Source organism: Salminus brasiliensis, chromosome 22, assembly GCF_030463535.1.
Source record: "Salminus brasiliensis chromosome 22, fSalBra1.hap2, whole genome shotgun sequence".
Taxonomy (NCBI): domain Eukaryota; kingdom Metazoa; phylum Chordata; class Actinopteri; order Characiformes; family Bryconidae; genus Salminus; species Salminus brasiliensis.
In genome coordinates, this window is record NC_132899.1 from 22,998,074 (window position 1) to 23,011,039 (window position 12,966).

Sequence of the window (12,966 nt, forward strand, 5' to 3'; positions counted from 1 at the left end):
AAAAACACAGCGTAATTACGTTAGATAAGGATCTTATGACAAACTCTAAGGTCCTATGTTAGCGATCTGAGGCGAGCCGTCCACGCACAGCCTGATTTAGGGCGTGTCGGTGTGTCTTTGCGATCGTAACGACGAAAAAAGGGCGTCTTGAAACGCGCAAAAGTCATGTACTAAGTCTCTTTAATTCTCTATAATTAATCATGGGTGTGTTTTTGGGCGTAATGTGCAATAACCTAATCAGCGTGTCACTTGCCATTCTCTTAAAGAGCCAGGCGCTCTGACTGAGGGCGGGTCGCTCTTTCAGTGGTGCGAAGCGGCGGTGTGCGCGCGCCGGGTGCGCGCGCCTGTGTTGACGATTCACCGCTAATACAGCAATGGACGTCTGACTGTTGGCTGTTGGCTAGGCTGTTTTCAGTCAGTGGAGCTCCTGTGTTTTCCGTTGCCAATAAAGCAATACGCCAGAAACGTACCTGATACGTGAAGCAAATATAAGATTATATAATATATAATATAAGAGTCAGCAATGTTTAATATCTGTCATAAAAACCTACTGTAAACAATTTTGAGATTTGTCTCGCCTGTGTTTTACAACAGACGGTCAAGGCCATGTCCCAAAAGCACACAATTACACTAAATAGGGCACCAGAAATAGTACACCACCATTAAAAGTGCATTCATTAGTGAAGAAAGTGAAGTGTAGAAATGTGCGGTTTGGGAGGCAGCAAGCCCAACATTAAAGATGAGTGCCAACAGCGCCCCGTTGTGGAGGACCTCCAACCTGCTGAAGACAGACCTGTTCAATAAGAAATTTATACCTGGGCTGTTGAAGCTTCAAACAGAGAGGTAAATGTTGACAACTAAAGGGACGTTTGGCACTAGAGGGAGGAAAAGAGGAATGCTTAGGGGACAAAAGTATGGGCATGAAAGTGAAATCAGCATACTAATGCAACAGGTTTATTTATTAAAATGTATTTTTGTCCTGTTTATTAGAAGGTTATTACCTGGCTTTGACCGGTGTCCTGCATTGTGAATAGGTCATTTAAACAGTTGTTTTAAAAAGAATAAAAAATAGCTTTTTATTCACAGATACTTAAAGATATATATATATATATAGAGAGAGAGAGAGAGAGAGAGAGAGAGAGAGAGAGAGAGAGAGAGAGAGAGAGAGAGTAATGCACATGAGAATCAGATGGTAGTAGATCAGTTTAAGGGACATACGCCTGTGTGTTTAATTATGACTAATTAATGTTTTTAATTCATGTGTATGGGCTGAATATGGTTTTATAAGAGGACATGTCCAGTTTGCTTTAATGATGGTTTTTGAGGTTATTTCAGATATATGAGAGATTCTCAAATCTATAATGAAATTAGATCATTCAGTCATTGTAGGTCATGATAATACCTCCAAATAAGACCTCCTGTATGTTATTGTATGTTTCAGTGTTTAAACCTGTGAGGAAAATAATTCATTAATTTCAGCCTCTGCCCCCCTTTTTTGGGATTTGGTCAGCCAAGGTTTGAAGAGGCATCATTTGAGCAGAGTTTGGTATTTTTTTTGGTTCCATTTTTATTATCCCTAATGCTGCTAATGTTTTAAAAGGAAAACTATATTGTAAGAGAGGTAAACACTAGGCTGAAAGGGGTTCACTAAGAAACACCCATAGATGTACGCTGTATCATACAGTGCATAAGTGATGCAGCAAATAATAAGTCTTTTTCTTTTTCTTTTTTTAATCCAAAAGGGGAGAACAGACCTCACCCTATACAAAGCCAAACACTCAACCCATCATCGCATACATATCCATTCACCCCAACAAAAATCTGTAAACATACTGAGAGAAAATTACAATTGTAGACATTAAGGCCTTTTCCCTCAATCAATATATAATGTACAATGTATAAATTTATTTTAACATGCTACAGTAAAATGTATGAATTGAATATACCATTTTCACTTTCTTGTGGGTGGGCAGGTGGGGGAAGGTCGACATGGCCTACATTACGCTGAGTGGTTTTTTACTAAAAGAAGAAGTGTCTATACTGAACTCCTGATACAGGACTGAAAAAACAAATAACTGATAGTACAGTTCAACTTAAAATTCACAGTATTTATGACGAGGACATAAAAAAAAAAAAAAAACAACCCAAAAAACAACAAAAAAAAAAAAAAACCACACACCTCACACAAAATAATCCACATCCATACATATGGTGATATGATGCAATGAAAATGTCTCGTTGAATAAAACAGGAAAAAGGGAGAATAATGCCACGACATGATTCCTGGAGAGTGACCGTCCCGAGCTTAAAAGAATTTATTATAAAAAAAGAAAAAGAAAAAGAATGGGAAAGAATGCAAGAACGCAAAGCAAATGTCTAGGGTGTCCTCAAGTGTGTCCAGGTTAACTGTGGTGTAAGTGCACACGTAGCAATAGCAAAGTCTGCTCTGTCGAGAAAGTTCTTAACAGATGTGTGAGAGTGGTGACATCATAGCTCGCAGCCGGGAGACGAGTACAGTCTTTCTCCTCTTATGCAGCATGTTACTTGAGTTTGCTTCTCACTTCCAGGTTCCGCATCCTTAAAGGGAGAATTCGTCTCATCTTCACAAGTGAGAAAGTCCTGAGTCTATGTCTGAGCAGCAATTCTGATGTTAAAGCTCCAGGCTTCTTCTTCTTCGTCTTCTGTGTTAAATCGTTTATATATTAATCATATTTTTTTGTTGTTTTGAAGTTCAGCTGTACAGTATGGTAGAAAAGAAAACAAACAAAAAAACTAAAAAAAAAAAATCTTTAAAACATCTTTTGTGATAAAAATACAGTATGTTGTTTAAGCACCCATTCAGTGTTTAGGAGCTCATTTTGAAGCTGTAGAGTTTTTCCTTTTTCACAAGTTTGTGTTCATGGTGTTCCAAGTCTTGAATTAGGGGGGAAATATAACACAAAATGTTACAATGAAGTAGTTTACCTCACTACATCTTTTTTACAAAAAAAAAAAAAAAAAAAAAAAAAACCCAACAACAACAAAAAAAATGTAATACTGTCAGGATCTCTCACCATAATTGAGACAGAGATGCTTGTTCTTTAATGAGGATTTGCAAGATCCTGTGGAAACCGGAGTCAAGTGCCATAATTAAGCAACCATTACAGTTGGGGTTAGCAGTTAGCTCTCAAAATTCCTAAAAAAATATTTTGGAGCTATTCCTTAGAGCAAAATATACTCACATCTGCAGAGGCTGTATGGCACACAGTGCCTGTGTCTCCACTTTGTCCTCCACATGAGCCTGTATTCCCACTGCTGTTAAAGGAAGTGTGATTCAAGTGTCTGTATTTGACTTGTTCATCCGTGCCACTATGACAGAATCCATGAACACTTCCGTTGCAGGGGCTTATGCCACTATCTGCGGTACACAGGGGTAATTCAAGTTCAATAACATTTTAAAGGGGGGGGTCCGTCTAAAGAAGGTGTGATTTTCTGTCAACCATAGTGAACATACACAAGCAGTAATTACATTAAATCTTTTAATGTGATATTATGCACCTGAGTGACCATTTAGTCGCGGATGGTCCTCAGTTTGGGCTCGTTTATTGGTAAGAGGAGACTCCTCTCTGTCAGAGCTGTGGTGGTGCTTGCGACTCTCTCTCTCCTCGGCGCTCTTAGGCTTCCAGTCACGCTCGTCTGAACTGTGGGAGTAGCGGCTCTCTGCGCGCCTTCTCTCCACGTCCTCATGCCTCCTCTTCTTTTTCTTCTTTTTCTTTTTGTGGCGGGAGGAGCTGCTGTCCCCGTTTCTGTCAGACACATCCCTTTCAGAAGTCCTGCAGGATTTAAAGCGAAGGTGGTTATGAAAACTGCAGGTTAACGTTTTGTGCATATGATCATAACTAATATCTTGTAACAAGGGCAGTTCTCTCTCTCTCTCTCTCTCTCTCTCTCTCTCTCTCTCTCTCTGAGAGCGAGATGAGACCAATCCAATATAGAGCAGATATGCTAGGCTACCAAATACTACGGGGGGTGGCCTCACTCACCTGCGCTTCTCCTTGTTCTTCTTTTTCTTTGACTTTTTGTGTTTCTTGGCCCTGTGCTCCTCAGAAACCTCATCAGCCGAAAGACTGCGCTTTCTGGTCAAGGGTCTGGATGGCGGGCTGACTGAGCGCTGGGGTGAGGGCTTTGCTCGAGAGCTGCTCTCCTCCACACTGTGGTGCCACCTGTCACGACCATCTTCTGTCACACGCCGCCAGTGGCTGGAGCCTCCGTCCCGGTAGTGGTGGAAGGTGGAGCGTGAGTGACCGTCGTAACCACTGGGTTGGTACCTCCTGTCTCGATCCCAGTTGCGCTCTTCCCTGCCTCTTTTGTGGTGGTACTGGTCTCGGCGGTAATACGCATGTCTGTCCCAGTGTCTATCTACTGATCGGTCTCTATGATGTCTTTCTCGACTAGACGGACGGTAGTCTCTGTCCTGTCGATGGCTTTGTCCATATCTCTCTCTGCTCCGGTCCTCCCGCTCTCTGTAACGCCGGTGCCTCTCCTTGTCTCGATCTCTGTCCTTCGTGGCAGCTGAAACAGGAGACCGGTCCGAGTCCCGGGCTCGATCTTCAACTAGTCCCTTTCCTTCTCGAGAGCCAGGCTTCTCAGATGAAGACTCTTTTGTCTCTTCTTTGCAGACACCACCACCACCGTGCCTAGAAGCCTCTGGGGATGCCTTTGGCCCGTTTGGAGTGGCATGTTCATCGCTCACTCGTAGGCTGAGACTGGACGTGTTGATCTGAGTGGGTTCAGGTTTGCTGTCCACTGCAGGGGTGCAGAGAACCAACTCTGCACAGTCTGTTAGGGCCGCCTGGGGGCCAGGCGTCTCGTCACATGGCTTTTCCACCATCTCCATGGCTGACTCTGCACCAGGTAGAGATGTGGATGGCAGGTTTGTGACATTCTGAGTAACCGGGTCAGACTGCTGTGTAACCCTTTCCTTCGGTGCAGGTGAGAGGGGGCCATTAGAACAAACAGGCTTGGGGCTAAATGGATGAAAGAAAAAAGAGAAAAAGGTAATATTTAGTTAAACTGCTCAGCATGCTGTCATTTCAAACACCAACGGAACAAGTAGGAGCTTTCTTACCATGTCACCAGCCTGGATGTTTGCTGAGAGTCCAAACTGTTAGAGGGGCCGATGGAAGATGCAGAAGCTACACTTCCTGTAGCCTAAACAAAAGCAGTCAAAAAGTTATTAAGGGTAACTCCCTCGCTGTTCTGTATGTGTGGTGATTACAAACTAATTGATCATCTTACCTTATCAGCATGCTTGAAACCATTGACTTTGTGATGGCCATTCTGAGCACCATGAACATGTCCTGATCCATTTTCACGGGCATGTGTCACAGAGAAGCTGTTAGAACCGTTTGTTTTAGGGGCAACTGAGCTGGAACTATGGGCACCAGCCACCCCACTTTTCCCATTGGCTGACTTGCCAACGCTATAAGGTGTAGCTATACCATTTTCCCAAACTCCCCCCTCCTGGTCGGACTCCTCGGATGACTCCTGGCCGTAAGGAACCAGGAAAGCCGATCCGCCGTGGCCGGTAGGCGTACCGTTAACCTGCACTGGGCTCTGGAGGTCTGAGGTAGACTGTGATGAAGAGGAAGAGGAAGAGGGCTGCGGCTGAGTGTGAGAGGCGGAGGTTGAAGAGGAACTGGGGCTTGTCTGAGGCTGGCTGGGCCGCACAGTCTTTCCCTGGCCAATGAGAAAGGTTAACCTTGGCCTCTTCTGTGGCTCAAGAATGCTTGAGGGGCGGACGAGTTGATGAGACGTGGAAGAAGACGACGTTGAGGATGAGGAAGAGGAAGAAGGGAGAGACAGACTGGAGCCTGTTTTGGTCATGCTGCTGCTGAAACTGCTGCTGGGCTTTGAGCCACTGCTGTACTCCTTTGTTGAGCCATTTCCATTGACATATGAGCTATTCTGTAAAGCAAACACAATGGCTTGTTAAGAAGGTTATGCAAGATAGGGACAGAAATGACTGATGACAAGGACCAGCAAGGGGGGAGAGGGAAACAAGGGAAGTTACGTGATTTATTGTTTATGCACAAGTTAAGTTATCCTATGGAGCCGTTGCTGTACCTTTAACATGTGAGGAGGAAGCTGTGGTCCAATGAAAGATGCGGAGGTATACTGAGGCCCATTCATCTTGGGTGTTACAACTGGGCGAGGTGATGACTGGCCTGGAGTACGATTCATGTGGTTAAAATCTGCACCATTCTTTAAATCTGTTGACCTAAAAGGAAAGGGGGAAAGGTTTAGAAAAAAGATGTTTACCTTCATACATGTGTTCACCATTTTAAATCATGAAATGTTAAGCCTTGCTGTGTGAAAACAGTCTTACCTGATATAAAACAGCAAGTATGCTTGTTGATTTAGCACTGATCTTATGTCAGTGACAGACACTGATGCATCATTCATTTGATACCACTGCCCATTACTAGCCTGAAACAAAGAAGCGCACACTTGCATGTTACTAAACTCATTATTCTATGCATCAATTAGAATATATAATATATAAATAAATTGCAGCGTTTGCTGGAAGTTTAATATGTGCAGCATGTCTAACCTTCACATAGCAGTAGTAGTGTCCTGCATGGCAGCTAAAGCCTGAGTGCACTAGCACAGCATACAGTCCGTACACCTGTGGCTCTCCATGTGACTGGGACATGAACGGGCGCATGTCAAGGTACTCGGGGTATCTCACATCCTGTGCGGAGTAGAGAAGACATTACAGCACGGTTTTAAGACAGCTCTACATACACTGGAATATTATTCCTAACAGATTTTGTGTGTGGTCATTCAAACCTGGTTTTATATGATCATACCTTAGCAATTTTGCCTCCATTGAAGTTGGCAAAGCGCTTCAGGGAGATAGTGAGCACATTTGAGCTGCGGTGAATGGTAAACCTTTTCGAGGCTTGAACCATTTTCTTACATCTAGAAGTAAAACAGAATTCACAATGAGACGGAGACAGCAAGGTAGCAAGGCCGTCAGGTGCAAAGGAACAAGACATATTGAGCAATACCACTTCTTTGGTGTTTATGTCCTAATTGCTTTTGAGCACATACTGTTCCAATATCCAATAGTGGACAGCTTAAAAGATGTTCATCTAGCAGTCTAAGTGGCAAACATGGGCCGTTACACTTACTTGGTGCACTTGTAGGCATTGTCTCCATCAAGCTGCTCAGGCTTAACAAATTGCTCAAGAGCTTTGGTAATGGTCTGGGCCATCTGCGAAAATAAAGCATACGGAAATAACAGTTTAAGAGCGGCTTCTTCGGCAGCGGAACCTATAATTAATTTATACATATACTTTATGGAAGGCTTTTATATGAGCCCAATCAATTTACAGACATAAAAAAACTTCTTTCCTTATTAAGAATAACATGATTATAATAAAGACATGATATGTAAAAATAGCACTGGATATTATTCATTCAAAAATTTATTTATTAATTTTATCATATCACTCATTAAAAAAAGACCTACTTATATAGCAAAGTGTACTATAACAAAGCTCTATTTCACATGGTATGGATTTCTAATCCTAAAGCATTTGTTGCATGTTAAAGCATCTGTTACCTTAATGTCCAGTGCAATATCCAGATATGGATCAAATGTATCGGACACCGCTTTGCAGTTCAGACACTTCACTGTGAAATGAGAGAGAATTAAATGATCAACTTCACACTGTGATCGAACATAACATAAACAAGCAGAAAAATAAAGAATATAAACAAATACGCTGAAACTATTCAACGTTAAATGGACAACACAAGGTAAAGTTGAATTAAGATATAAGCAGAAGTATAATCTGCAAACTCACCTCTAGACCTCAAATAGCCTCCAAATATCTGATGGATGAGAGTGGTTGCCTGTGTTTGCCTGTCTAGTCTGATAACATGAAAATTTTAAAGATTAGAGATAAACATATGACGTAGGCTACACATGATGAAATGGACTGATCATGAGAACAGAGTTAACAATTTAAAATCACTGACATGTACAAGCAAGACAGAACACAGAAGCAAATAACTAAATCGATAAACGGAATCAGAATGATCATTTCTCTTCCAGCAGGCCCAGAGGAACAAGCTGACACCTTACTCCATCCCCTTTATCATGTTTATGCATATATTCGTAGTGCTAAAGACAGATCCATCACACCCTGTTCTTTTCCTCCAAGGCCCCATACACATACTCACTGGCCACACAGATAACATCTTCACACACACACACACACACACACACACTTCTTAAGGAAGGCCGACAACACCCACCTTGACCAATACACCCCTACCCTCACGCACACATTTCCAAAAACACTCACAACACCAGCGCTGATCAATACAACATCCATCATCACATATGTACATTCCACAACATACATCTATTTCTTCAATAAATCCTTCCCTCCTCCCTTTCACACACCACAAATCTCCTGTGTGCTGTTCCTGCCGGAAGGACGATCTCTTTGTGGACAAGTTAATCGCTAGTACTTGTTGTATCAGGTACCGAACACTGATGACGAAAACTGCTGAGGAGACACTTATCTTTAGATGTCATGCTGACCCTCTAGCAGGGAGCTGACTGTCTGTCATGGTGCAATGAGGTGATGCGACCTCATCCGTTAGGGTATAAAACCTCCAGCAAAAGTGCGCTTCTGACGTCTGGAGACCGATCGCACTTTCTAAGTTGACAGACGATACTTAGACAATTCTCTCAGCTCAACTCTTTTCTCATGGACATTCTGCTTTTTACTTTGGTTTAGGACAGACTTTGATTTTTGACTTTGTATTTTAATCCTGATTTGTATCCTGCGATTCATAATTTTTTGCATCAACAAAAACTTGTTTTGACCAGCATTTTTCCATCATTAAACTGGCTAAGCATATCTTTAGACTTTGTCTGACTAAAAAACCTTACACCTGCATCACACTGAGGTGGATTATTATGCTACACTTACTTATTTCCAGGCAGGCAGGACTTTTGCATAGCATCCACTGTGTATCGCAAGAACTCATGCGCATCTTCCTGACTTCCAAAACGGAAATGCTTTGCGATCCCTAGAAGAAGAGCAAAAAAAAGAAATAATAAAGAAAACTTTCATGTGAACAGGAATAGTATCGTAGGTTTATTCATCAGAAGGTGGATACTTACGTTTAAGTTCATTCAACACGCCAATGGGCTTAATGACATTGCCCGAATTGGCAAACACCTGGGTGATGTGGTTTTGCATTGTGCACAACATGCAAAACCCAGGCTCGTGACCTTTGAGGGGAAACAAAGCAAAAATCAGAAATAAGCCTAAATACATCAGAACTAAAATCTTGCAGCGATGGCAAAACGATGCATGACGCCGTACATGTTTTGGAATGCTCTCTGGACAGCATGTAGTTTGCAAGTGGAGCAGTGTATGAAAGACACTGAAGAGCAGAGTTAAGAAAACATGTGTTGCCCAGGTTCTGGAGACCTGCTCCAATACGATGGACTTGGTTCCACTTCAAGCAGAGACGCTCGGCTGGAAACAGGACCTTCTGGGGAAGAGCAATGCCGTCCCCACAGGTTATCACCACTGTGAAAGAAAAAACAGATTTATTCTAAGTGACGCTCAAGCCCTTTACAATCTTTCATATAAGAAACACAATTCATTTAAAAGCCTGACATGACACCAGAGATGCACTTCTGTATATTTATTTATTTTAATTTTATTCTACTTTTTGTTGTAATAAAGAAACAAGAGTTTCAGTAAAACACTTAATTACTGTAGCAAACAAATTTTAATACAAAAAAAACATTTTAATAATCAACATACATTTTAATAATATTGCGATTATACCAAAAGCTGTGATCATTTTGATAACTTGTGATCCATTCTCATACCGTTTCATCCCTACAAGCCATATTCCTGGAACAGCATTGGAAGATTAAATGAACTGAGCAGTACTTGCCATGCTCCTTGGGCCTCTCAGTCGGAAGTGCTGTGTCGTTGCCGTACACAGCTGCTCCGATGCTGGGAGCCACACAGGCAGTCTTGGCCCTCGAGAGCTCCGCGGCAGAGGAGCCCACACTCCAGCTGGAACTGCTGCCATCCATGTCTCCAGTGGAGAAAGGAGTCATGGAGCTGGAGTGCTTGCACCGTACTGACTCAAGGTCAGACTTCTCTGAAGGTTTGTCAACTATGGTCATTGTTCATTTCTGTAAAAAAGCATACAATCACACAATTACATTCTTTTTTTCTTTCTTTTTAATGAGTCATTATCAATCATAGTTAACACCATTAGAGGAACAGATCTTTATGTAAAAATTGTGAAAATAAGATTAACTAAATCCAATTCTCACATACATTTTAGCACCAAAGCTCATTTATATAACAAGCCTTTCCTTTCAAGGCTAATACAAATGATGATGAGATGTGCTTGAGGTAAACTTTGCTGAGTCACTAAAAAGCTGCAAATTTGATCAAGCAGATACAAATCAGGTGTTTTTAGTACTACTGAAGCTCCGACAGACAAGACTGTTAAATCTCCAGATCTTTAACTAAAATGTCTGCAGGTCATCTGATCTCTGTTCCCTAGACTTAAATCATTTAATCTTAATGTAGCTAATATTTTAAGAAACCTTTTCTTCAGATCTCTTCATTACAAAACGTGTTCCCTCCAATATAACACCTTTAATCAAATGCTTCCTCAGTTCCCTCCATTTAATAAATCATTCCCTCAATCTGAGTAAAGGGTTCCCTCTAAACAGAAGGAACAATCCGTGTCTCTAAAGATCATTTTTCTCGATACTTGAGGGGCTCGGCACACATCACTGCTGACAAACATGAACAGACTGTCTGCTGCCGGGCTCCAGCTCAAACACGTGACTTGCAGGAAACGCAATCGGAACGTCGACATTAGTGAAACCTTGAACTTGAATCACAAACAAATCTCTGCTGTGAGCTTTAGGCAGAAATAAACCACAGCCGTCGCTCTGAAACCTTGTGGGCTGCGTGTTTTAGAAACTAGCTCTAATAACTTTGTTGCTGCTTGTCGAACTGTCAACTTTCATTTCGGTTCAGGCTCTGTCACGGTAACTTGGCTAGCCAGCTAGCATTAGCTCGTATTATCAGGAGCTGGGGCGCTCTATCTCCCTCCCTCTCTCCCTCTCTCTCTCTCTCTCATGGGCCTGCCATGGCCTCGGAAATCGGGAACGGGCGCTGCAGACTTAGCTAAATATCTAATCAACAGAATGTGTGTGTGTGTGTGTGTGTGTGTGTGGTGATAGTTTAACTTTACTTCTGATGCGCTTTCATATACCAATATAATGGCGTGACTTCTGACCCATGCGCTGTCGTGGTACAACTGAAACACCGCCTCCCTCCTGCCTTCGTCCGCCAGTAACAGCTAGCGGAGGCTTTCGTGAACCGTACAGGCCTCGGTACCAAACTAGTCGAGGAATAAAGGCGATTAACCGCGCTCCGTGTTTGTGGTGTGGGGTGAAGGAGTAAATCCGGGTAGAAAAGCTAGTAACGGGGAACTGAGCGGGGCCCTGATGTCTGATTTCGAGGCGCGCGTGGTGGCTTGTGGAACTGAACGCCATGGTAACGGTGAAACGTAACAATACAGAACGTTGAGGCGCCTGACGCGCCGAGCGGCGCGAGACGGCTGGTAACGAACAAGGGAACAGACTCAATTCTCACGCAGCAGCCGCGCGCGCACTCACACACACACACACTCACACGCGCGCGCTTCCTCTCAAGCGCCAGTTGTATTAGCTCGCCGTTTTAGAGCCCCGAGCCCGAACGCCGGAGAAACACCGAATAGGAGGAGCTGGAGAATTTAAAATTCGCCGGTGTGCGGGTGGCCGAGGAAGCGTTGGCCCCAGCTCTCGCCATCAAAAACTCACCGCGCTCTGAGCATCCGCCAAACCCAGCAAACCCACCTCAGAGCGCCGCACGCAGTCCGAGGAGCACACAGCACTGGCGTGCAGCACGATTAAGGGAAATAAAGCACCTACCTGTAATTTTATTAATAAGATTTACTTGTGTTCCTCCATTCTAATATCCACAGAGCGTCCGGCGGTGAACAATGACGTAGTTACCCCACGGGTCCATCCGGGTAACTGAGAATTCAGCCAACCAGCGGCCGCCCTGAGAAAGACGACATGGCGGACCGGGTCTGCAGGCACGTCCGCGAACATGTCGGCGCTCAGGAGATACGTGCTCTGGTTTAGACTCTTTTAGCCGGTAAAACTGCACAGCCTGACAGACTCTCTTCAGTACACCTGAAAATAATCGCGTCCATCGTAGAAATCCTTTCGTTTGAAAAGCGTCGTGCTGCGACCCGGAGGAGGGGAGTGAAGACCCCATTGTTGAAGGAGCCGGTTTACACACGGGCAGACATTGCGTGTCTGTTCTGGGGAGAAACATCGCTGATCAGGCACCACCAACATGCACAAAAACACGGAAATGCACCTTCTGTTTAGTTATAAACCCCTATAAACAATGAACGTGAGATTATTTAGTTAGGGGGATTTTTATTAGTGTTAATAAATATATTTATAAAAAATAGCTAATATTAATTCGATTTTTTTGTACCAAAATATTTAATTTCAGTTGTTTCTAAATGTTTAGTATTTTACAAGGTTCTTTTAAATGCCTCCCTTCCTAAAACTAATAAAATTTTGTTTTTCAGTTGACATCGCCACTAGAAAATACAGACAAGGATGAAAAACTAAGTGAACCCTTTGTAATTACCTAGAGAATACAATTCTGTATAAGCTCAGTCTTGACTATCATTGAGGCTTTACTTTAAAGCATGAAATCAGTCTTGACATAATTAAAACAAAATTATTGCAATTTTCCCCAAAAAGTTAAAATGGTAAAAAGAGTCCTTAGCTGAACAGTCACCCACACAAAAATCCATTAGGGTGGAAGTTTCAATGCAGTGTAAGAA

At 42.8% G+C, this 12,966-nt stretch overlaps 1 protein-coding gene across 3 annotated transcripts; it reads right to left on the minus strand.

Annotated features, from left to right (window-relative positions):
* Positions 1-1,747: 1,747 nt before the first annotated feature.
* On the minus strand, positions 1,748-12,415 carry usp42 (ubiquitin specific peptidase 42). Of its 3 annotated transcripts, XM_072666643.1 has the most exons (19): positions 12,029-12,415; positions 9,979-10,225; positions 9,393-9,602; positions 9,188-9,298; positions 8,994-9,093; positions 7,854-7,921; positions 7,610-7,680; positions 7,176-7,258; positions 6,852-6,963; positions 6,593-6,733; positions 6,368-6,468; positions 6,106-6,259; positions 5,278-5,946; positions 5,108-5,190; positions 4,023-5,006; positions 3,538-3,812; positions 3,222-3,397; positions 3,054-3,101; positions 1,748-2,913 (listed from the first exon to the last, which is right to left on the minus strand). In XM_072666643.1, exons 2-18 carry the CDS (start codon positions 10,214-10,216, stop codon positions 3,081-3,083), a joined length of 3,597 nt encoding a protein of 1,198 aa, XP_072522744.1. In that variant the 5' UTR covers positions 10,217-10,225; positions 12,029-12,415; the 3' UTR covers positions 1,748-2,913; positions 3,054-3,080. The 3 variants fall into 3 exon arrangements, 2 of the variants coding, with proteins under 2 accessions (XP_072522744.1, XP_072522743.1); XR_011978188.1 differs by having other exon boundaries at positions 3,054-3,397; XM_072666642.1 differs by having other exon boundaries at positions 1,748-3,397.
* Positions 12,416-12,966: the final 551 nt, after the last annotated feature.

Excerpts from the sequence above, each read along its gene's own strand:
- usp42 (XM_072666642.1), bottom strand. The coding sequence starts at position 10,216 with ATGACCATAGTTGACAAACCTTCAGAGAAGTCTGACCTTGAGTCAGTA. Across the intron at positions 5,007-5,107 it reads ACATCCAGGCTGGTGACATG|CCCCAAGCCTGTTTGTTCTA; the intron begins GTAAGAAAGCTC and ends TCATCCATTTAG. Across the intron at positions 3,398-3,537 it reads GCGACTAAATGGTCACTCAG|ATAGTGGCATAAGCCCCTGC; the intron begins GTGCATAATATC and ends TGTGTACCGCAG.